The sequence below is a fragment of the Equus przewalskii genome, chromosome 1 (assembly GCF_037783145.1).
Source record: "Equus przewalskii isolate Varuska chromosome 1, EquPr2, whole genome shotgun sequence".
In the NCBI taxonomy this organism is placed as follows: domain Eukaryota; kingdom Metazoa; phylum Chordata; class Mammalia; order Perissodactyla; family Equidae; genus Equus; species Equus przewalskii.
In genome coordinates this window covers 154,560,163-154,584,667 of record NC_091831.1, presented here as the reverse complement: position 1 = coordinate 154,584,667, position 24,505 = coordinate 154,560,163, and the positions used below count along the sequence as shown (strand labels likewise).

At 43.6% G+C, this 24,505-nt stretch overlaps 1 protein-coding gene across 12 annotated transcripts in view; it reads right to left on the bottom strand.

The window, feature by feature from the left end:
• RYR3 (ryanodine receptor 3) overlaps positions 1–24,505 on the bottom strand; it is a 485,038-nt gene that overhangs the window by 41,569 nt on the left and 418,964 nt on the right. For 9 of the 12 annotated variants that reach the window (XM_070584411.1, XM_070584464.1, XM_070584437.1 and 6 more), the window contains 9 exons: positions 23,009–23,249; positions 15,821–15,908; positions 15,616–15,708; positions 8,125–8,295; positions 7,765–7,824; positions 5,801–5,932; positions 5,222–5,334; positions 3,314–3,413; positions 566–672 (listed from right to left, as the gene is read on the bottom strand). In XM_070584411.1, coding sequence (XP_070440512.1) covers positions 566–672; positions 3,314–3,413; positions 5,222–5,334; positions 5,801–5,932; positions 7,765–7,824; positions 8,125–8,295; positions 15,616–15,708; positions 15,821–15,908; positions 23,009–23,249 — 1,105 coding nt within the window. Of the gene's footprint in view, positions 1–565; positions 673–2,295; positions 2,393–3,313; positions 3,414–5,221; positions 5,335–5,800; positions 5,933–7,764; positions 7,825–8,124; positions 8,296–15,615; positions 15,709–15,820; positions 15,909–23,008; positions 23,250–24,505 lie in introns of all 12 variants that reach the window. The other 3 variants (XM_070584420.1, XM_070584447.1, XM_070584455.1) reach the window with 2 other exon arrangements.

Genomic DNA, 24,505 nt, shown 5'->3' with positions numbered 1-24,505 from the left:
GCTATATAAATCTGAAATTATATGTACAGTCAAGTGCCGCATAACAACATTTTGGTCAACAATGGACTGCATATATGACGGTGGTCCCATAAGATTAGTGCCATATGGCCTAGGTGTGTAGTAGGCTATACCATCTAGGTCTGTGTAAGTACACTCTATGAGGTCCACACAATGACAAAATTGCCTAATGATGCATTTCTCAGAAAGTATCCCTGTTGTTAAGTGATGCATGACTGTACTAGTGAATTAATTAGAAAACCCCCTTCCACCCCGATCCTTAGAAACCACTCTGAAATCTGCATCAGCATTGGCTTGACATGGAATTCAGGGATGAAGGTTACAGTTTCGGGCTGCTTAATCTTCAGACTCAGTGTCTGGCATTATGCTGACAGGGCTGTGGTTTATGTAGTTTCCCCAGATGTTTCTTGATGGCCAACAAGAGCAGCAAGGAGGGCTTCTCCAATCTGCCATCCCCTTTCCATGCACTGCCATCTGTGAGAGGGTCTGGGGTTGACACAACCATGCCTGGTGCCTGGGAGAGGCAGGCTGCTCTGGTGGTGCTGACCTCCTCTCCGTGAGAGCATTGCGGCTAAAATGGAGAATGATCTGATGAAGTGGATCTGGTTGCTTTTCTGTCTCCTCCTCCTCTTCCTCTTCCACCTTGGGGGATTTCTACACAAACCAACGCAGACAGGTTTTAGGCATGGATTTCAGCATGTGCCACACAACTGCATGCAAACAAAGAGAAAGTAAAGCGCAAGGCACGGAGTGCATCAGACTAAAAGCACAAAGAGAAACCACTACGTCACAGATTTATTTCAGGATAGAAGCCCTAAGGATGCAAGGTTTGGAACATATATGTCTATATATTTTTTCAGCCAATCAAAGAGACATTCCAATTTTAGGTTAAAATGAAATGAAAGAAAAAGCAAAGCCCTGACCACGGGGGAGGAGCTACAGACCCCAATCAGCAGAACTCTCATGCAAGCTCTGGGCACCCGAGTTCAGGAGGGAAGCCCTGGAGAGTCATCCGAGAGGCTGGATCTCTCGGCTAACACCTGAAATTTCTCTGGGAGAGCTGGGTTGGAAGTAGGGGTGGGGCAAGAGGTACAAAGCACTGGGGCTATTTTCGGTCTAATAGCTATTCTAATACTACTCTAGACTCAACCCAGCTAAGCATTTCTCTTTCCTAACCTCACTCTTGATTCTAAACATCTTGCTGTTCCCAAGAGATGCCATCCTGGAGCTGCAAGCCTTGCGGTTTCTCCTCTTATCAAGACTTTTTTCCATCTCCTTTTACAGAAAGTTGACGCCAGAGGTAAAAGTGAGTTTTCTAACAGTGGCAGAGCCAGCAGGGTGGAGCATATTCTGTAAATTGGTGAGAACTGCATAGGCTGTGTGAGTGGTTCAGAAGTGGAGGGCTGAAGTGAGGCTCCTTGTCAACTTCACGCTAATCAAAAAACTGGGAAAACCACGGAAACTTCTACTGACAGGAATATATGAAAGGAGTGAAGGGTGTGAAGACAAATGGAAGGAAAATGGGGTAGTAAGATTAATAGAAAAAAAGAGGGGAGGAGGGCAAGAAATAGAGAGAGAGAGAGGGAAAGATAGAAAGAGAAAGAAATGTGGGGAAGAGTAAATATGAGAAACACAGGGCAGGACTAATGGACAGAGTATGGGATAAGAGAAAAGAATCAATTGGAGAAACAAAGAGAAAGAGAAAAGAGATCCACGGTTAGGCCAAAGGAGAGGAGGGTTTCGATTCTTTCTGAACTAAAGCTCAGCTGTGCTGCTGCAATAAGCTTTATCCCCCTTGCAAGTTGGTTTAAGTAGTTTTAGAGCATGAAGTCTGTTAGAGACGGGGCATGATGAATTTTCTGAAGGGCCAAATACAGACATGTGAGATGCAGGAAGGAGATTTAGATGTGTCTTCCCCAAAGCAGAGCTACTGACCGGAAATGCAGGGCCTTGGCTAGGGTGGGGTGGCCTCCTGCAACCAATGGTGCTCAAAACTTAACTTAGCATGAACCTTCCATGGCATGGCTGTGCAGTCCACGAAATATTAGTTGTTAATAATGATGAGGAGGATGACAACAGTACTAGCACCTCCAAGTGAAATTCATCCTCTGGCTCTTATGATGATTAGCAGGGCCTCCCCTGATAATTTATAGTTAGTTTCTTTCAATTTATACACTTGATTCTTTGTGAATATTTAACTGTTATAACGCACAGACATGAATACAAAAATGAAATTCATTCACACCCATATCTGCTCCCATTTGAGTCAGTACTTACAGCCAAATCCTGTACTAGTTTCTCTTCAAAGGAATACTCCTCTGTTTCTATCCAAAATCTCTGATAGCCATGGAGGAAGAGGTTAATAGAGCGGTGCCTGAGCGGAAGGGGTAAGAGTGAGGTCAAGAGGGATCCGTGGGACACCTTATTTTAGTTGGGGCGGTTAACGGTTAGTAAGCAGGACAGACTTTTGTACAATTCTTATCTTCTGATTGGTCAGGGTAGCCAGTAGAAGCCCATAGGTATTTATTTCAAAGAAACCAGAATCCTCTATCATGGTGGTTCCCAAATATCTGGAACGAACATCTTCTGAATGAAATAACAATGGTTAGTGCAAGACCTGGTAGTTACTGAAATCCTGCTCTGGTCTCACAGGGTTTTTATCACATTTCCCCTCTAATAAGAAGTAATTCATTAGGTCATGGAACAGTCCGAAATATTTGCTTAATATGGCAATTTGATTATTCCTTTTGGCTGATCACCTGTCTAGGTAATCCAATCTAAATCATGCTAATGGTGAGTGGTTTAGTCTCGGATATGCTGAAAACAGCAAAGTGTGTCAGGCACCACGCCTGCAAGGTGTGCCAGCTTTACTTAGGAAGGCCAGGCTTGGGCATGCTGCTCTCATTAGCACAACTTCTATGTGCCTCCTGAGTTCCCGCTGTGGCCCTGGTATCTGGGAACACTGAATAACTGGCACTAGCCACTGACTCCCTATAAGCCAGGACTGACTTCTGGGAATATGAGCCACTGAATAGCAAAGTGGTCATCAAATGTGAGCAGAATAGTGAGAAAGGAAGGAGAGAGAAAAGGAAGATAAAGGTCAAGACCAGAGTGATCAAGACCTGGTCATGGTTTCTGGTAGAAGACAGACCTTGCCATCTTTCTTCAAAATCTGACCAATCAGAGTTCTTTTTAAAAAATTGTACAAATGTGTGTTTTTATGGTAATGTTAAATTATGATCAAGAAAAGAAGAGTGTGCAGAGAATGAGTATGTCTCTCCACAGGTTACATTACCATTAAAATAGGTATAAGCCTGTCATACTGAGTTTTTTCATTAACCTTTTCCAGCCAAACCCGTTGAAAGGTGCTCAGGAAGAAATTGTTAATTTTGTGTCTGGAGAAAAGCATACAGGTTTTCTTTTAAAAACTAACACCAGAGAAACAGTTTCCACATAATAAAAGAAATCCCTTTAGCCCTTGAGTTTGGGACACTCCCTGCAGTTCAGATCATCACAAGATGGAGAAGTGTGGTCTCCATCATCAGCTTCTTAGTATTTGCTTTTGTTGTTATGAAATCTAGTCACACTGCTCCGTGCCAGGGAGATTGGCCAGGGCAACCCCTCTAAAACAACGGGGTTGGAGTGGGGGTGGCCATGTTTCATCAAGGATAGAGAGAATTCCTGGGCTTACTCTTACCCATGCAGAGGTAGAGTCGCAGAAGGAGCAACCAAAATATGAAAGGATGGTACTAACATTGTCAGTGGATTTAGAAAAAAATGCTTGCTTTTGAGAGATGTAATTTCTGCCTAGCTGGCCCTGGAGACATGTACGTAGAGCTGAGGCCAAATCAGCACAACAGCAGGTATGGATCTCTACCAGAGGGGAAAGTGAAGCCCTTCCGATGTTTCATCACTTCTAGAAAACAAACAAAAATCCTATGCATTTTTGCTTTTCCACTGGGCTATGGATTTCAGTTTGTTGCCAGGACTTCGGCCTTCATGCCCATGGCCACTTGACTTATTTTTTCAGCTTTTTATTCATGAACTCTACTTGATTTTGTGGTGCCTCATCCCCTTTCAAAGACATTAGTCTGTTTTCTTGCAAGACCTGTAGGAGCAGGTGTGTGTCTCAGAGGCCATGATTCTCCACCATCTTCAAAGACCCTAACTAGGAAAGTTCAGTTGGCCAGTTGGCTCAGGACAGGGTTATAGGACACTCTGGACAAATGATGGTCAAGATGCACAATTTCATGAGTGCAAAATATCAAGCACAGGAACAGTCTTTTATCTGCTATTCCAAAGAAACACCTTTATTTACATGGGATTCAGAATGTACTTGTCCAAGTCAGTTTATGTTTCCTGACCAGATGAGGAGATTCCTATTGATTTGAAAATTGATGAAGCAGAGGCTGATGTTCAATCACCAGCTTTTTTTATGGATCATAGGCCCAACCTTACTGACTCTGCAATCAGTGTGAGGATTGGAATGTGGCCACATCACCAATGGCGCTGAGTCAGTCTCAGTGGTTGATGCTGGCCCAGCCTGCACTGATATTCTGCTCTATGTTGACACAGCACATGTTCACACACATCCCAGAAAAGCATTTACATATTTTTGACTTCAGAGTACAGACTAAACACACAGATAAGGGCATCATGCCCAGGACGGGCCTCTTAGAACATCTCTAGGCAGTGCCCTTTCTTTACCTTGAAGGCAAGTACACTACGCTAAAGGATTCTCAAGTTACATTTCTGTATCTGCTGAGGGAACATAGTAATTTTTATACCATCCAAGTGCCTGAGCAGAGAAATATTGTTTGATCTGTTGATGGAATTTGGGGTAAAGTATTTTAGAAAATAGTTCCATTTTTCCAGGGTGCCTTTCCATCCTCACAAAGAATTCCACCTTGGTAAAATAAGAGCTTCCATGTGCTTACTGGGCTGACTTTATGATACAAAACAGTAAGCTGAGGCAGGCATGGGGTACTAGGGAATTGCATCTGTTTTCAGTTTTTATGCTTACCTTGACTGCCTTAGCAGGCCATTATACTAAACGCAGACTGTAATGGCTCCATGGGCGAAGGACTCCAATTCCTACCCCTTGGATCATGAGTGTCAGGGCCAGGAGAGAACACAGCTGTGGGAGGATACCTTAATTCCTATCACTGGCTCACATGCCAGAGGAAGATGACAGAATACTTGCCTGGGCAGGTTGTAGAGAGGGGCCATCCTGAAACAGGCCACCACTGCCCGTTTCCGCTGCTTTGACAACAGTTTGTGCCAGACTGCCTTCTTGGACCTCAAAGGCTGTTCCACCTGAGAAGAAATTACATGGATAGGTGTGCACTAGGCTGAGTGGGTGGCAGAAGGTAGTTACTTGCACACCAGACTTCTTGACCCTGGAAGAATTTTGATTTCTCAACCGTAGTGAGCAAAAGGTACCCAGCAGTAGATGACTGTTTGTTGAGGTCTTAGGTTTTCTTCCTTCTCCCAACTGATTTTGGTTGTTTATTGCTTAACAACAGCTTTACAAATGGGTAGGGGACTTGAACACATCATTTGAGCTAATGGCAAAAATTCATAAAAAACTGAGATGGGAAAGAATTGAGGAGTCTGCTACCACAAGGCACCAAGATGACACTTGGGGGTGAGCTGGGATGATCCTTGCTCCCTGTTTTCTGTCTTATGAGGACACTTTTAACTAACAGCTGATTGTGGAGAGAAGCTTTATATTCTCCAGGATAGTCTTGCTTCCTCAATCCTCAGGAAAGATGCTCCTTACCTGCTCCAGGTGGAAGACAGCTGCTGAAATTCTCTGCACACGTTCCACTGTCTTTTCTGGATTGGAAGGCTCTTCACTCTTCAAAACATCTTTGTAGAGGTTCAGTTGCCACTTTACGGCTGGATCGTCAGACTGAAAATTGAAGCACACACATGAAATAAGCAATCTCCTGTACCTCTTATACCGAAAAAGCCTTTTATTCCTAGTATGGTTACATAGTAATCAAGATTCTTTTTTATTATTGCTTCTCTCTCATTTTCTCTATTATCTTCATCAGAACACTGAAGATGTTATATAGAAGCTTCTCATGCTAGCCTATCTGTCTCTTAACTCTTGTCATGTTTCCATCCCTTTCTTTCTCTGTACTGCACTCTAATTTCCTTAAGGCAATCTTCCAATTCGTAAATTCTCTTTTCAGCTACGTCTAGCCTACTTTTTTAACCCCAAAATTGGATTTTTAATTTCAAAGACTATTTTTTTTTTAAAGATTTTATTTTTTTCCTTTTTCTCCCCAAAGTCCCCCGATACATAGTTGTATATTCTTTGTTGTGGGTCCTTCTAGTTGTGGCATGTGGGACACTGCCTCAGCGTGGTCTGATGAGCAGTGCCATGTCTGCACCCAGGATTCGAACCAACGAAACACTGGGCCGCCTGCAGCGGAGCACGCGAACTTAACCACTCGGCCACGGGGCTAGCCCCAATTTCAAAGACTATTTTTAATTTTTGTAATCACTATGTAGTATTTTTCAATCCTATCTGTCCTCTCCTTTTTTTAAAAAAAATAATTTTCAAGTCTTGCTTTATGGATTCTATTGCTACCTTTACCTCTTTAAAAATTTCAACGCTATTTATATTTAAATCCGTACCTTTTTCTAGTTCCTTAGGCTTGAATTTTAACTCTATTTATGTTTAAATCCCTTCCCTTTCCTAGTTCTTTAGGCTTGAATTCTTCCCTTTGCTGAGTTTTCTGATTCTTTAATGGTGGTGAATTTCCTTTCATGCCTTGTATTTTTTTTTTTTTTTTTAATATGAGCTTATCTTCAGGAGGAGTTTTATATAATGGTATCTTAGCCCACATTCTACAGGGTGGAAACTCTCCAAGTGGTTTTATAGTTGTCTCTGCAGGAGTTTCATGGTTTTCACTGGTTCAAGGCTAATTTTTTATGTAAATTTCTTGCTCTGTATTTGTGCACAGCATGGGTAACTAGGTCCCATATTCCTCTTCTTTTAAGGTTATTAGAAACTCTAACCCCTAACATACATAGCTGGTCCAGAGAACTCTGCCAGTTTTCCCAACTGCATCAACTTCTCCTCATTGCTGTGACTTACAGCATCTTCTTTTTTCTGGCTCTTAGGATTTCTTTTTACTGCCTTTTTTTAGAGCATATTTTTTCCCCACCATTTCTATATGTTTGACTGGAAAGGAGAGGTTGTGTGTGTCAGTTTAGTCTTCCATCTTAGGGTATAACGTATCTGAGGAAAGAGTTGTTCAGATTTGCAGGCTTGGAAAGATTTCAAATAGTCTTAAAATCAAAATATGTCTCGATTTTTTTTTGATTATATCAACTCAGATACAAAGCTACTTTGTTTCCAAATCTCTAGAGCAGGAGGTGCCAAAACTTCCCCAGGTGTCCACTTCACTGTTAAACAAGCCTCACAGCCAGTAAATCCTGAGACCTACTCTAACCCCTCTGCTACGGCTGGATGTTCACAGAGTGGGAGGTGGGAAGACAGCTTTATTAAATGCCTCTTTGCATCCTGTCTGTAATAGCAAAGGAAAGAACAAAAATTAAAGGCAAAGAAACAAAAATTAAGGACAGAGAGCTAGTCCTACTGATTAAACACAAGTATTCTGAGACTGTTTTTAGAACACATTTAAAAAAACATGAGGAACTAAGTGGGAGGATGGCACCCTGCAGCTGGAAGGAAAACTGTGTGAGCTCATTGTCTTCCCGCTGCATCACCTTTTCCTGCAAGTGCAAGTTATTCCGCAGATGTTCCTTCACCTCTTCATCTGTGTCCTTCTGTGGAAAGAGATGTCAAATGTTATTCCTAGAGGTCACTAAGGAAATGTAAAATAGGGTGCAGGGATGTACGGACAGCCAATGACAGTTTTGCTGGGATCTTTATTATAAGAACGAATGCAGAGAAATTACAAAGAAGTGTCCCAAAAGGGATGTACTAACTCCCAAACCAGCTTTCAAGATGAAGGTGTGCTGCCTCTGTGCACCTTGGTTTCATCTGCCACCCAAGGAGGAGGACTAATGAGCACCTATCACCACCACCTGTATTACATGCTCAGCCAAAGCGGATGGGCAACTTACATAGCTGTATCGTGATTTTGCAAGGGAGATCAGCTCCTGATCGCCTGGAGTGCACATGTTCAAACCAATGGGCAGCATTTTCTTGAGCGCAGCCACGATGAGGGAGGTCTGGATGGAATACAAGTCTCCCCTCCGCTTTGTCTTCTTCCGTTCCTGGTCCTGTCCTCCAGACTAGGAGATGAGGTTGAAATAAACAGAGGGGCTCAGTGATTCTGAAGGGAACTGCCTCACCTCAGAGGCAGCCTGCCTCCTTGTGGCCCTGTCAGTACAGGTCGGGCCTTACTATATTTCAAAGGATAGTAAAAGGAGTGTTTTCAACCAGGTGGCCATAAAACACTGGTCCTGACCCTGAGCCCTCTCCTTGTGCACATGCTCACAGAACCACGCCACCAGACACACATCACGGACACCTACAGTCTTTGCTCACTCACTTCTGGACTAAATGAACAAATAAGCTAGTGTTTTTCAAAAAGAATGATTTGATAACTGACAAAATGACTCTGGAAACGAAGTGAGAATCCTGATGCTGGGGGCTCAGTAAACAAGTGAAAGAGCATCTCCCATAGAACAACTGCTCTGTTGCCAGGGCTGACACTAGTGTTTTGGAGTACCAGCATCCCACTCAGCCTCCACCTCGAGGCAATGTAAACTCGCCCAGGAAAAGGGAAATCCAAAAGCAGGGCTGCTCTGGGATCTGGCTGGGGGCAAGTGAGAAGAAACACTGGAGACACAAGAGAATGGAATTCCTCAAGAGTCCGCCCCTCTTTTGCTGATACCTTCTCGTCCCTTTCAGGGAGAGCTCATCCAATGAAGTAGTAGGTTTCAGAGAAGAGTCCAACGCACTGGGCTGAGGCTACCAACAGAGAACCCTCAGTGTCCCCAACACATGGTGGCTACAGGTGGGCTCAAGGAGACCAGGCGCTGCAGTGGCCCAATTTTCATGATGTCAGGCTCCAAAAGAGCAAAGCTGCCCACATGGTACCTCACTTGCAGGACTTGGCCTCAGCTGAGCGGGCAGTTGCTGGAAGTGTGGGAGGGCTGGGTAGCCAGGAGCAGAGAGTGAAGTCAGGGACCATGAGGGAGAGAGAGATGGCGCTCACCAAAGCTTTGCTTTATGAGGTGCCCATGAGTATCTGCAGCAACGAGGTGGCAGTGTTGCGGTTTACAGTGACATACAGACACAAGGCGGGGAGCAAGGGGGAGGCCAGATGCCTCTCCTGGAACCAGCATGTAAGACCTGGGACCCTGAGTTGGCACAGAATTCATTTTATGAGAGATTGGCTTTCTGAGAGAAGAGGAGGGTCAGAACTAACCACTGCCTTGGTACCGATCTCTTTAAATTAATTTCCAAAGTGTGAAAGAGGTTCATAATTATTAATAGATATTCTTAAAATGGATATGATTTCTTTCACCCAGTTTGTGGTGGCTGTACCTTCAGGTGGTTACATCACAGAAACCACAGCAAAGCCCCCGGCTGGTAAAACCCAGTCTGGCCAAACACTGCCAGACAATCTTCTGGGTGCAGAGGCACTTTGTGCTTGGTACTACAAAACAGCAGGTCAGACCCAGGACGGCAGCGGGAGGGGCAGTGAGAAATATGAGCAGGGGGAAGAAACGAGGCTAAGAGGAGGAGGCTTCTTGTGTTCTAGAACGTGGCAGAAATCTGACTCCCACAAAGACCGTGAGAGTTCTATCATTTATTGAGTGCATGCTACATTTCTTACTCATTTTTCCATCAGGTATAGAATTCTAATGGTTCTGCCCAAGAAAAACTCATTTACAGTCTACATTTACCCTTGAAAATGCCTCAAATCATCCATAAAGGATAGAACATGGTTTTGTGTATAAATACTATGAGGTATCGTATACCTACAAATGTAAAAGGTAAATAGTAATATGTAGTATACAATCGAGTAAATATACAAAATGTAAATATGTGGATTTGATAAACAATTTAAGTAATTTCTTGCTATTTTATTTGGCCAATCTCATGTTGTTCTAATTACAAATGCTGCATATACGATGTGACTCCAATGTGACTGCTACTTAAATAAAGCATTTCGAATCCTCCCAACAACTCTGAGATATGAACAAGTCAGTTTTATAAATGAAAATATAATGCTCAGGGAAGTTAAGAGATTTTTCCAAGGTCACACAAGAGGTAAGTGTTTGAGCCAGGGTCCAGACTCAAGTCTATCTGGCCATGGCTCCATTTTCCTTTTCTAACTAAGAGCGGCATGTGACTGGTTCCTGTGTATCTCCCTTTCTTTGCCACATACCTCAGGGCAGAGGGCTTGGGACAATGGCAGCAGACACACATTGATAAAGAGATGGAGAAATATTTCTAAGTAATAAGCTGTATAGGTCACCAAAAAATTCTCCCAGGGTTTATCCTACCACATGCACATTTTATGCAAAAAGTCATGGCTATTTGTTGATTTCAAATTCTTGAGTTTAGTCTTTGGAAAACTCTTTTTGAATCATGAGAACCTTGTACAAGAGGCAAAAATGTATAGAGAGAAAGGGCTGGGACTGCTGACAGTAAATGGGACCCTGGTGGCCCAGCAGAGGAGTGAGTCTCCCGTGCTAGCCAGCCCTGTCAGCGTCCCTATCTCTGTTATGTGCTGGCTGCAGAGTGGGCAGCTGGGGATGGGAGCAGAGATAGCAAGGAGACCTCAGGTAGGGCGAGGCTGGGCTGGCTTCCCCGGCTTCCCCATTCCAAGGGTGGGTAGGCCTACATTCATTCTGACAGGCAGTTGTCTTCCCTGGAGCAGGCCTGGGGGACCTCCAGGTGAGGAATGCTTCTGTACCACCCCCATGGTGATCACAGTGCAGAGGGGGCCAGAGCCTGGCACCTCTACTACTAGAACAGAAAAGACACGTCATGCATTTGACCTGTACCTTTACTTGCATGGCCTGTGTGGAAAGACAAAAGAGAAGAAACAAGGAGAAGAGTCGGTCAGTAAAAGGAGGGGTCCAAAGCATTAGGTAGCACATGTTAGTCATAGCTTCTCAGCCCACACAACAGAAACTCAATCGTTCTGGAGGCCAGTTGAGCACGGTATGAAGAGTGAGCGGGAGGTTAGGATGGAGGCTAATTTAGTCAAAAGGATTTACACCCAGACTAAGCAATGCACCCAGGGTGAGGTTAGCTCAGAGACCAGCCCTCCAGAGTGTGACTCTCAGCCCCAGGTGGTCTTCAGATCTGGCCACCCACATGAACTCTTAGATCTAGAGTCATTCCCCTCCCACCTCCCTCCTCTCTCCTGGGTGGGCTGCAGACAATCTGCCATGTAACCAAAGACCCCAATTTTCTTCCTTCCTTCCACCCACCACATTATCACCTCCAGCAGATCTGTGGTTACCAAAAGAGAGGCAAGAACTGAGCTAAGGGGCAATTGCGTGTGCTTTTGCTAAAAAACAGTTTAATAAAAAAACACTAGGAACATCCAAAGTGGTTCAGGACTACCCTACAGCCCAGAACAACGGAGCATCTCCCTTCCTGTGTTGTGACCTTTAAATATACCTTAGGTCAAAGGCTCCTACATGCTACAGGTTCTAATTTTATTCTTTTCTTCACATATTGCTAAGATCAGTTAACTCAATGCATTTTCCTATGCTGGAAATGCTTTTTTTTTTTTTTCCAAAGGTAGCTGAAACTTTTTATTTTCCAAACAGAAATTTCTGAATTTCTATACCATCAAAATCATTTCACTTCCTGACACTTTATCACCAGTAGTTTATGATCAAACAGAGGATTTTATGTGTGAACTGAAGGAAAAAACATAGATTCTTCAGGGAAAGGGAGTTTGGGGAGGACACACACGTGGTGCTAGTGTGTTACACTGAGACAGCCCAGGACGAGGGCAAATCTGCTCCGTGTGAAGTTCTCATCCCCACTGAAAGTCAACCCAACATGAGACATTGAGGGGAAAGGAGAATTTCCAGAAGCCAATCTGAGAATGAGAAAGCAAGGGAAAGACAAAGGAAAAGAAGGAAGAAGGGCAGTGGGAGAAGCAGGGAGGGATAGAGAGAGAGAGAGGGAGAGAGGGGGAGAGGGAGGGGGAAGAGGAAGGAGGGAAGAAAAGGGGAAGGGAGGGAGTAGAAGGGGAGGAAAGGGGAGGGGGAAGGAGAGGGGAGGGGAAGGGAGGGTGAGAAGAATGGGGGATGGAGAGGGGAAGGAGGAGGGAGGAAGGAGGGGATGGAGAGGGAGGGGGAAGAGGGGGAGAGAGAAAGGGAGGTGGGGGGCAGGGACCAGAGCTACACAAATGCAACAGCAAAGGGAATATAAATAAAAGTGACAAAAGGTGGGAGGTGGAGGGAATGAGAGAGAGGAGAGTGAGCAGCAGGGGAGACTGAAGCAATAAGCAAACCCACACATGTAGTTCTGAATACCCCTGAAAAACTCAAAGCTGTCTTCTAACATCTTCCCTGCTCCTTTTCTATACATTGAAATCAAACTCAAGAGGTGCGGTGGCTTTAAACAACAAGGCACACTAATATTTCCCGCATCACAACTCTTTCATTGTTTACAGTCTTGGCCAAGGAACTGGCATTTCTTGGGCTAAACACGTTCTAACTTACCATTCCCCTCCGAGGAAGCTGCTGCCATTTTTCCAGAAAACAAAACAAGTTTAAAAACAAAACGAAAAAACACTTGCTTAGCTTAGTTACGTTTAGTTTAAAATATATTTACAAACCGGTGTTATATAAACAAAATATACAATGAGCTCTCCCAAAACTCTGCTGCAGCTGCCAGAAAAATAACACATCTTTGAACGGATCTTCAATTAATCAAGTGTGAACAGTGTGGCCCACTGTATATTTTTTTCCTGCTTCCTTTCCATCTGCAATGGCGTGTGCAGTGTATGTGGGCATGCAGCATTCCAGGACACATTTCTCTGCAACAGCTGCCATATGCATGAGGCCAATTTCATTTATACAACACCAGAATTCAGTTAAGATTGGAGATGAAAGCAAGCACAGGTGACAGGTGACCACTCTGATCAGGTAGGAGAGAGAACATCTAATTTCAAGGAGGCGAAAGCAATGGGGATTCAACTGATAATAAGGAAGAATACTCCCTCCCCCCTCTCTCAATATGTAGTTCTAGTTCTACATCCAAAAAATACCACAAATGGCTATAACGTGCTGTTTATTGGAGGCACGGTATCTCTGTCTGAAATAATATGCTGCATTTATCTCTATCCTAGAGATGCAATTTAAAACTGACTTTTAAACAGAGCATCCTGGTAGAGTTAGGAAGAGTCAGGTGGTAAGCCCATTCTACAGGTTGGTAAATTGGGGCCCAGAGGAGGAGTTAAGTGAATGATGCATGGTCATACCCTCACTTAAGGGCTGGGCCAAGGGTGGGGCTTAGCTTCCTTTCAGTCTCTAGTCCTATTTACCACTAAGCTTTGTGTCTCGACTGAGGCAACAAAAACAATATCAATAATTGTTACCATGAAGAGTATGGCCAATATTATTTAATATTTAGGGAGTGTCCTCACATCCATCACAATGCAACTTTGATCCTTTCCCTTGTGGCTCAGAAAAAGACGGCATACAATGTCAATGGAAATGAAATGAAAGCATTTGCTCCTGTAGACTAACCTTACCAACAGGGAAGATGCACAGATTCTGGATATGACAATCCTCTGACAAGACAAACATACACTTTTCCTCATACAGTGATGTGAATGACAAAATTTCATGTTAATTTGTTAGTAGGTTAGTTTTGAAATGTTATGCTCTGTCACCTCATCTCTTTCCAAGCGTAAACCCAAGGACCCTGAGTGTCCACTCATCACCAGAAGGTTGAGATGTCTTTGCCATTTCTGCTCATCTGGGATCCAAATCCTTACATCATAGTCATTTCCATTGGTTTGCTGCCATCCACTGACAATAACAACGGATGTTAGCTGGTTCAGTCCTGAGCCAATGGCTCCACCCCAAGTTGAAGGTAGCATGGAATCTGTCTGGGATTTACTGACTTGCTGCAGGTGGATGGGGTCAAAAGATAGCCTATGATAGTTGTAAAAAGACCCTTTGGAGGAAACTTAAGATAAATGTCCAGGGATTGGGAGTCTGAAAAACCCTACCTTATAAACCTCACACGAGCAGCAGATGGGTTTGCCAAAAGTTGAATGCAAAATGAATTTTGGAAAATCAAATAAAAATTATCTAAAGCAAAACCTACCATAAGTAAGGTTTATTTGAAGCAAAGATTCCTCTTGAATGTGAATATATAGTTTTGACCTCTATATGTGTATGTGCACAATTTTATTTATCAAATTTTATTAAGCACTGTATACATGGAAGGTTCAGAGTGGCTGTAGCTGACCAGAGCTAGCCACATAGGGTGAAGTTTTGGGTGCTAAAGTTTTCATTCTTGGTGTCATATCAGTCCCATGTCTGCAGCTCCACATACACAGGTCTTCCATCCCAAATGGGTATTTGGAAAGATGCCCCAAAGGCTTTGCTACAAACCCATGATTGTCATCTTTCCAGAAATGATTTTCACTTCTGAGGGGTCCCCATGCACACTCCACCTTCATGTTCCTCAAAGGCAGCACTGTACCAGCAATGAGAGAGTTGCACATCTCAGGCATTCCATGTCAGTCACTTATACTTGACATATACAGTCAACCCTCATTGAGGCACACTTCTTAAGGGAACAGAGCCAAGGGTAAGCCATAACAGCTGGTGACAAAACATCACATTTATGTAAGTCTTGCTTTTGTACGTACGCCTGAAGGAGTGTGTCTGAGAATTCTCTCCAATTAAAACAGCAAAGCAGAGCTGACTCAGGAGGAGCGGGAGGCCAATCCCCAACAACTCTCCCCCTCTCCCCTGGCCCACTCCCAGCCCCATGCCATATTCCTGCTACAATCCTCCCTATAGGTTACTCTCTTTTTTCAGACAGATGTCTGGTATGCCCTCTTTCAACCACTTCCTGCAGGAGATGGACAAATGTTTGGGTTTCTGAATGCAAATCACATGGAAAAATAAAGAGAAGGCATTAAGAGGTCAGCACAACTGAAATAAAACAGCTACTGGATGTTCCAGATAGAAGGAAAACAAGTACACTGTAAGAATATGTCCTAACAAACTCTTCCAAGCAAGGTACTTTCGTCATAGCTAATCAAAAGGTGGCTCTAAGCGTGTGCATTTTTGTAGCTTCACAACACAGGAAGTAGTTCTATTTTAAAACAACTAATAGCAGCCTTTGTTGGGAAGACCTCTCGAATGCCTTAGGCAAGTCTTGAAACTTAAACTTTTTAACATACAAGCAGCTATTTCATAAAATGTGATGACCATGCTTATTTGAGAGCAGTTTCTTCCGGCTCATTCTCAAAGAAACAACAGTAGAGACTGTTGGTTTTCGTGGTTTGACCTAAATGCACTACGGAGCTAACCCCGTCATACATCCAAGATTCAGAGCTTAGGTCAAGGGTGAAGAGTCTTTGAAATTGATTGCTAAGGACTTACTTTTGACATCTTGCTTTTGCTGTCTCCGGTTAAAAATGCCAAGTTGTTGATTTCATTCTGAATGACAAAATTTTGCTCTTCCCTCTTGAAGTTCTAGGTTTGGGGGGGAGGGCGGGGAATAAAAAAGCAAACATTACAAGAAAGTTTTCTGAGGTCTGGGCCTTTCCCAGCCATCTCTAAAGCCAGGGCCTACATGTGTCCTTACATGAGATTTACACCACAGGATGAAGATCTCGGCCACCATGCGGAAGAGCTGGTCAGAATAAGCATCGGGGCTTTTGAGCCAGTTAGATCTGAGTTGAAAAGTAAATGAATATGCATATGAAATTCAGTAATGATTAAAACAGTCACACTCTAAAAACTATACAGACATCGGATGCACACATTTATCCAGATAAAACCTCATTCCCATACGAAGGCAATCTTCAGAGAGACTCAACACCAATACAATGCTTATAGGCATATAATTGTAGTTACTTCTGAAGGACCTACAATAATCATTTCCATTTTACCAAAAGATTCAAGGATTATCTTAACAAACAGATGTCAGAAATCAACATTTCAAAATTGTCAAAGGTAGGTTTTTTCTTCCTTAAACTGATAAGGTGATTAAGGTTGCACACCATCTTTTGGGACAGGCTTCCTTTAATCCAGAAGGCTAGCAAGACCAGGCAAGTCTTGGTCACCATGACGTCTAATCTTGTCATTGACACTTGTCATTGTCAAACCTCTGAAATTCTGAGCACTCTATAAACAGCTCAGGCTGCACCCCTTTCCCTTTCAAAGTCAATTTTATGAATGCAATTTGTAAGATAATATGTTTTTCACTGTTATTTGAAGTTTACGGATAGAGACCAAACATCTCCCATGCCCTCTGAAATGATTTAGAAATTCCCCATAAATGTTACTCCTCTTTTTTTTTTTTTTTCAACCAGGCTAGGTTAAGAAATTTCGTAGTGGCAGCAAGACAGATAAATTGCAGTAGAATTCAGTCATTTCCTTAAAGTTGTCTTGCCCCTAAGTATCTTACACATTTGAATCAAATTATATTTTGAAAGGGTTCGGTGAGTTGCCATTTTCAAATATCTGCATAGAGTGACACAGGTGAAGTTAAATTGTCTGTCGTCTTTCTTAGGTTAAACAAAACTTTGGCTCTTATGAGTGGCCTGAAAAACCCAATGTTCCTTGACGCATGCAGGGTAATGGCTATCAAAAGCCAGTTCCTTAAGCCCTAGGACATCAGACTGAATTGCCCTGAGCAGCCTGTACCTGCTGCCCACTCATGGAGAGCACAGCTAAGGAAGAAAGGTGAAGACTCGTGAGGTCAAGACCACCTTCGGATCCCTCTCTCACCATCTCAACTCCTTACTGCCCTGAGTTCCAGTTTCACAGATGTTCTTGTCTAATCTTTCTTGTTTTCTACCTCAACTAGCCTCTCCTTTATATAGTAGACACCATAGGTCGTCTACCCAACATTCACTCTCTTCTTCCTAAGGAACAAAATCCCGTTTTATTCAAGGAACCATTGTGCCCTGCTGAAGATCACATTCCCAGCCTCCCTTGAGAGATAGCCATGTAACTAAATTCTGATCAATGATGGAAGTGGAAGTTGTTGGATGGGCCTTCTGGAAAAGCTCTAAAAGGGATGAGAGATAGCTGAAGGTGTCCTTTTGCCTTTCCCTGATGCTTTCCTACTTCCTGCCTGGAATGAAAATATGATGGCTCTAATTCTAATTGGCATATTGTACCATAAAGTAACCTCGAGGATGGAAGCCAATCTATCTTCCAGAGGATGGAAAGACAGAGAAGTGAGGGTCTCTAATGAGGAGCAACCACACTAGCCTTGGATTGGATATCTCTGGACTTGTTTTATGTGTGAGATTTAGCTTCCAATTTCTTTAAGCCACTATGATCAGGTATCCATTACTAGCATCCAGAGGCAATCAAGCTTGAGACTTGAGATGGGTAATGCTTTTTGATTCCTTTCACATTGATTTTTCAGGAGTGCTTTTTCAGGGTCAAGCGTCTAGTTTTATCAGAAGTGCCAGCTGTTCCCTCTTTAGTGTTTTGGTTTAAATGAGCTTCCTAGGTTTGCACTATGTCTTGAGTGGGAAGAGGCGAGGGGTCATGTCCTGTCCTGCCAAGGAAACGTTCAGCCACAGGGACTGAGTAACAGGAGCACTGAAAACAAAATCTGAGGTAAACATTTCCTCACAGGAGAAAGAGGAGGATTTTGATACCTCTGCCTTCACATGGGAATGCAGTTTCAGCTGAATGAATTCTGTTTTCAACACCCTTCTTCTTCTTAGAGATAAAAGCAAATCTTTACTCTTGATCTCTAGTGAGGTCTTTTCTTCAGGTTCAGAGTGGTGGGCGTGAATGAAGAGGATCTCATTAAATGTTTTCCCCCAGGCACACAACCTCTGGGCACCTCTCTCAAACTAGATTAAGACGGTATTTGCAGAACAGAAGATGCTGACCTCACCTCTCTTACTTGCCCATATTCTTTCTACCCCCAAATGATTAACCAGACTCGTCTCCTCCCTGCTCCCAGTCTTCCACGGAATTCAGCTCTCTCTCAATACTCAGACACTTGATCCTTTTGGAGGTACTTAACTGATCTGCCGGTTTCTTTTACCATTTGCACTGTGTGCTGCTAAAAGGCAGTCAGAAAATGCAGGGCTGTACGTCGGAAGAAAGCTGGATTTAGAGGCAAAGATCTGTGGCGGTGATGGTAGAAGCAACACAAGTGGATGAAATTACCGAGCATATTAACAGAAAATACGAAGCATAAGAATCAAATCTTGGGGGCTGGCCCCATAGCCAAGTGGTTAAGTTTGTGCGCTCTACTTCAGCGGCTCAGGGTTTCGCTGGTTTGGATCCTGGGTGTGGACATGGCACCGCTCATCAGGCCATGCTGAGGTGGTGTCCCACATCCTGCAACCAGAAGGACCCACAACTAAAATATACAAATAGGTATTAGGGGGCTTTGGGGAGAAGAAGAAGAGAAGGAGAAGGAAAAAAAAAGAATCAAATCTTGGATGACAGCAAGAATAAGGAGAGCTGGACTTCCATTTTTAAAATGTCGAGTTACCAGGTTTTCAAAGTAAAGCCATGCTCCTCTGTTCATGGTCAGGATGTCCGACTCAGAGGAAAGAGCTTATTTCTGCCTTGCTCCTAAGTGCCCTGTAGAGGACACAGCCTGAGGCAGTCACTGCACAGGGATTTACTTGGATTCCCTCCAACAGTGTGAGAGATGGGTTTTCACCAAAAATCATACTATTTAAAGTTGTTCATTTCTATGTTCCCAGCATTTCTGATTTCCAGAAAGAAGCTGAGAAGCCATTGCCTCATGTAGGGAGGTTTGTTTAACCTTCATTGACTTGTGTCTCCTGGCACGAGGAGACAGAGAGTTGATTTTCTCTGCTGATCACACCACGCCTGGAGTTCTTGCTCTTTCGGGGTCAACTTCAGGCTGAAGACTGACCTACAGAAGTTTCTCTTCAGAACAGTGTTCTCGATGGTGAAGAAACTTGAGACACTGCTGAGGTTTACTACGATGTGGAAAACAGGAGGAGGACAGGACAAGATGGTATTCTCTGATATCTGAGGAACTGCCACGAGGCAGAGTGCGGTAGTTTTGCGTGGCTCTAAAGAGCAACCTCAGAGCCGGTGGCTGGGAGTTACAGATTTAAGCTCAAAATGGTTCAAACTGTCTGACACTAGAATGGGAGTGCACACTGCAAGGCTGCACCTGTCGTCTATAACTGTGGCGGATAATCAGAGGCCAGGAAAAAGGAAAAGGGTATTTATTCATCTAGTTAGAAGCAAGAAGTAAGTTGTTCTCTAATATTCCTGCAAACTCCACAACCCCATAATTCTAAGCCAGCTAATTCTTTTGGGTGAAGAAAGGACCTGAAGAAGGAAAAGGCACCCACATAGGAAGGAAGTATTTCTAAGCAAGGCTCAGATGGCCATAATGCTCCCCTCCCTGGTGTTTAGGGAAGAATGTGTTGAAAAGAGGGGATGAATGAATTAATGATGATCTCAAAGACTCCCTGACATTGCCGTTTTTAGCAAGTGTCAAACACTGTGTAAGTGGAACACACTCTCTCTTGAGTCTTGATCGTCAATAGTGACAAATGCAATTAAAGAGCTATTCCAGGAGCAACCTTACTCCACTTTCATCTCAAACTCTGACAAATTCCTTCTCTAAACTTCTAACATAATTATGTTATCAGAAGTGACTAAAATGATGACCCTCAAAACAGGGTTTCTTTTGAGAAAATGATTAAAATCTCCCATAGATAGGTAAGAGATTATATATATACATAGATATATATAGTGTGTGTAAGGTATTTATTTTGAAATGTGAAATATGAGTAATCTTAAGTAAACTATTTTAAATAGTAAGTAGAATTTATCTGATAAAATAAATACTAAAATGGGCAGTACCAGACCTATTCCCTGCCCACGACAGAATGGCATACCATTCAAAAAGTTAGTAATGTTCCCCAAATATTCTTAGGTCCTTTCAATATCTACAGTGGAATATTTTAAAATTAAACTTTCCCAAATTTATATTTTAGGCCTTTAAACTTTAAAAGGGTTGGTATAATAAAAATAGCTATTTGGTCTTTGCCCTCATTGGGACCAACAATCCTTTGTTCCTTTGCCTGTTCATGGACCTTAGCCTCCTATGTCCTCAGTTCCCTCATCGTCCAGCTTAAATTCCACGGTCGATCTTTATAATTACCCTTTTACATACACCCTCAATTCCCTAACCCATTTTTCTTTATCATATTCACTTTGTAAAACTCCAACCCCGGTTAAATCCAACTATTTTCCTACTTTGGGTCTGTACCTGATGGCTGAACTGGCTGGAGAAAACACAACCTGCTGACAAGTCTCACTTGAAATTCATGACCACAGAGCCCAAGTGGGGCACTTAATGCTGCTCGGCAATCACACTGCACTTCCGTGGTCCATCTACTCTCCCACTCTCCCTGGCCACTGCCTCATATCTTCTCCTATTCCTCAAACCTCTAAACACCTTCTCCCATCCTCACTCTCAGCTGATCATCTTGCTTCCTACATTAATGAGAATGGAAGCAATCACTAAAGGACTCCTACAGACCACCATCCATCCATATATATGGATGGAGGTATATGTATGTATGTATGTATGTATGTGTGTGTGTGTGTGTGTGTGTGTGTGTCTATCTACCAGCCTCAGCATCCATGCTCCCTGCCCTCCTGCTTGTTCCTATGGATGAACTATCTAATGCTGACCCTTTGCTTGCTCAAGGATATTGCTTCAGAAATTCTCTCTCTCACTCTTACACGATCAATTTCCTCTTCTCTATTGGATCTTTCCCATTCACAAAGAAACAAGTCAACAAGTCTCCTATCTTATAAACTCTTCTCTTGACCCTGCGTCTGCCTCCAGCTAGCATCCCTTTCTCTGCTCCCCTTTATAGTAAAACTCCTTGGACGAGTTGTCTGTACTGCTGTCTCCAAGTCCTTTTCTCCCATTTTCTTCTAGTCCACTTCAAAGAGGTTTTCATTTCCATTGCTCCACTGAAACAGCTCTTGTCAAGGTCCCAATAACCTTCATTCATCATTCTTTCCTCCTGGAAACGCTTTGTGAAGTTGGCACCCAGGACACAACAATCTGTTGGCTTCCTCCTGTCTCATTGGTTGCTCCCTCTCAGTCTCAGCCTAATTTGCTGTCCTTCCTCTTCTGCTTGACCTCTTAACGTTGGAGAGCACAAGGCTCAGTCCTTAGAACTCTTCTCTCTCCTCCTCAATCCTTTACCTATCTAGTCTCAAGGTTCTTAAATACTACATATCAATATGTTGATGACTCCCAAATTCGTAACTCTACACCAGACCTCTCTTTGAATTCTGGACTCATATTCTCAACTGCCCACTAACATTTTCATTTTTATATTGAATAGGCAAGTCACATTTAACACGTCCAAAAGTGATCTCCTGATCTTCCCCTAATAAACTTCTGTACCCAACAGTTTTCCCTAACTCAGTTGCTGGAAACTCCCTCCTTCCATTTGCCCAGAGTCATCTTTGACTTTCGTCTTTTCTTCCATTCCCAGTCTGGAAGTCCCAACGGCTCCACCTTTAAAATAGACCCAGAATCTGACGTCTTCTGGCAACCTTCATTGCTACTATCCTGGCCCCAGCCACTGATAACTCTGTTTTTTTTTTCTCTTTAATTGTGGTAAAATACACATAACATAAAATCTGCTATTAGTGACATTTAATACATTCACACTGTTGGGCAACCACTATCACTATCTAGTTGCAGAACATTTTCAGGACTCCAAAAGAAAACCCCAATCCCATTAAGCAGTTGCTCCTCATTCCACCTCCCTCCAGGCCCTGGCAACCACTGGTCTGCTCTGTCTCTTTGGATCACCATCAGCTCTCAACTGGATCATTGTGAGCCTCCCATCTGGTCTCCTCACTTCTTTATTTGCCCCATCCCATGGCCAGTGCTCAGAAAGTGAATCAGATCACATCACAGATTAGCTCAAAACCTCCACCAACTTCTCATCTCACTCAGAGTTAAAGCCAGAGTCTTTACAGTGGCCTCGAAGGCCCTGTACTCTTGGCCCTCTGTTGCCTCTCTGATCTCTCCCACTGTTCTTCCCACCCCTCACTCTTCTCCAGCTGCAGTGGACTCTTTGTGGTCCCATGAACCTCCCAAACACACTCCTTCCTCTGGGCTTGCACTAGATGTTCCTTCTTTCTGGAACATCCTTCCCCAGACCCACATGGTTCCCAACCTCATCTCCTCAGGTCTTTGCTCAAATTTCACTTTCTCAGTAACATCTATTTAAATCTGTGACTCCACCCCACCCTGGTACTCCTAATTCCCCTTACTCTGCTTTGTATAATTTACGTATACATAAAGTATAGAAGTAAATATCTAAGTGTATAAGTACTTATTTTATTTATTGGTGCATGCCCCACTCCCCTGCCAAACTGAAAGCTCCTTAAGCCACACATCTTGGTCTGTCTTGTTCACTCCTGTCCCCTAAGGCCTGGAACAGTGCCTGACACAGAGTCGGTAATGTCCGTTGAATGAATGTGTGACAGAACAGCAGAGGGGCAGAAGTGGGTTACTGCTGCCCTTATTCAACCAATTCCCTTTTACCTATGGTAGCCTGTGAGGATGGAAGGGGTGGCCATGCCACTGACCATGTAGAATCAACTGGTCAAGAAAAGCCCTACCCAGAGCTCTTACACTAGGAATTTTTGGGGGGGTGGCATGAGAGGGCTCTGGTGGTGGCAGCCATGACCTCCCTCTCTCACTTGTCACACAACCCAATCATTCCATCCTGTGGCCAGGCTTCCCCAGGCCTCCCTGTACCTGTTGTTGTCCACGTAGCGGATCAGCATGGGGTAGAAGGCGTAGAGGTCTCTGCAGAGGACTGCGAACTCATCCAGGATGAGAAGCTCCGCCTCCTGAGTGTCACCTTTACTGTCGGCTTTCAGCTGCTCCTCCTCCTGCACGGTCTTGACAGCTTTTTTCTTCAGCTTCTCCAGAGTTGGGAGGAAGTGGCTTCTCAGCAGGCCAGGCCTGGCTTTGCTGATGATAGGCTGGGCATACACTGTGTTTGCAAACAAAAGGGCCTCCCGCTCATTTCACATAGTATAACAATTGATTTAAAAAAAAAAAAAAAAAAGGGATACTGAAAGGTGAAGCTGTGAAAACCCATCAGCTCAGAATGGCACCTGCCCCTTGTTCCCTGCCTTAATCTTCCACTTGGCACTTCCTTCTTATGAAGCCACAATTGGGAGGGTGGAGCTACAGGAGGAGGTCCCTATTCCTTTTCTGCTTGTCCCCTGCCACCCCTGAACTCCTCATGCATGCAAAGCATTTGCCACACCTCTTAGCTCTTCACAATAGACTATCTTGTATCATTTTATAGCATGTTCATATTGGTTTTGGCTCATTAGCTGGATTATAAACTCCTTGAAGGAAGCCTTTCGTTCATAACAGCCAGAACAGTGCTTAGCCCAGAGTAGGCGCTCAATACAATGCTTTCTGGTTATTTTATAGAAAAACTTGTCGTTAAAAATACATTAACCTAACCCCAGTTCTCAGTCCCCAACACTTGAGAACTGTCAACCTACTGCCTGGAGGCTCCTCTGCCCCCTGAGAAAGGCTGATGAGCTGTTTTCAGCTGTAGGGAACTGAGGGAGAGGCTGGGGAGGCCGCTAGAAGTCAAAGAGCAGAAACAAGCAATCGGGGTGTTGTGGGGCTATGATTCCGGTCCTCTTAAAGAAAAAGATAAAACCTACATGTCTTATCCTATTGCTCAAGTGGAATATCCTATTGCTCAAGTGGAATACCCTATTGGTCCAATTCCCAACAAAGATCCAAATTAGAGTGATTATTAAAAAAATAAGTGAGGGGCCACCCCGGTGGCACAGCGGTTAAGTGCGCATGTTCCGCTTCTCGCTGGCCCAGGGTTTGCCGGTTTGGATCCTGGGTGCGGACATGTCACCGCTTGGCACGCCATGCTGTGGTAGGCGTCTCACATATATAGTAGAGGAAGATAGGGATGGATGTTAGCTCAGGGCCAGGCTTCGTCAGCAAAAAGAAGGAGGACTGGCAGTAGTTAGCTCGGCTAATCTTCCTCAAAAAAAAAAAAAGTGAAATAAAATTAAGAAGAGTCATGAACCACCGACAATGTGTATAGTGTATGTTGTGTATTGCAAAGTTTCTTTAGCTTAGGGCATTTCAATTGGAAACAGCCTACATTCCAGTACTTTTCTTTTTAATGTCACTTTGCCTTATTTTATACTTTCCTAAAAGAGACTGCTTCGAAGGAGAAAGTGAAGGCAGCTCTCTGCTGAGATG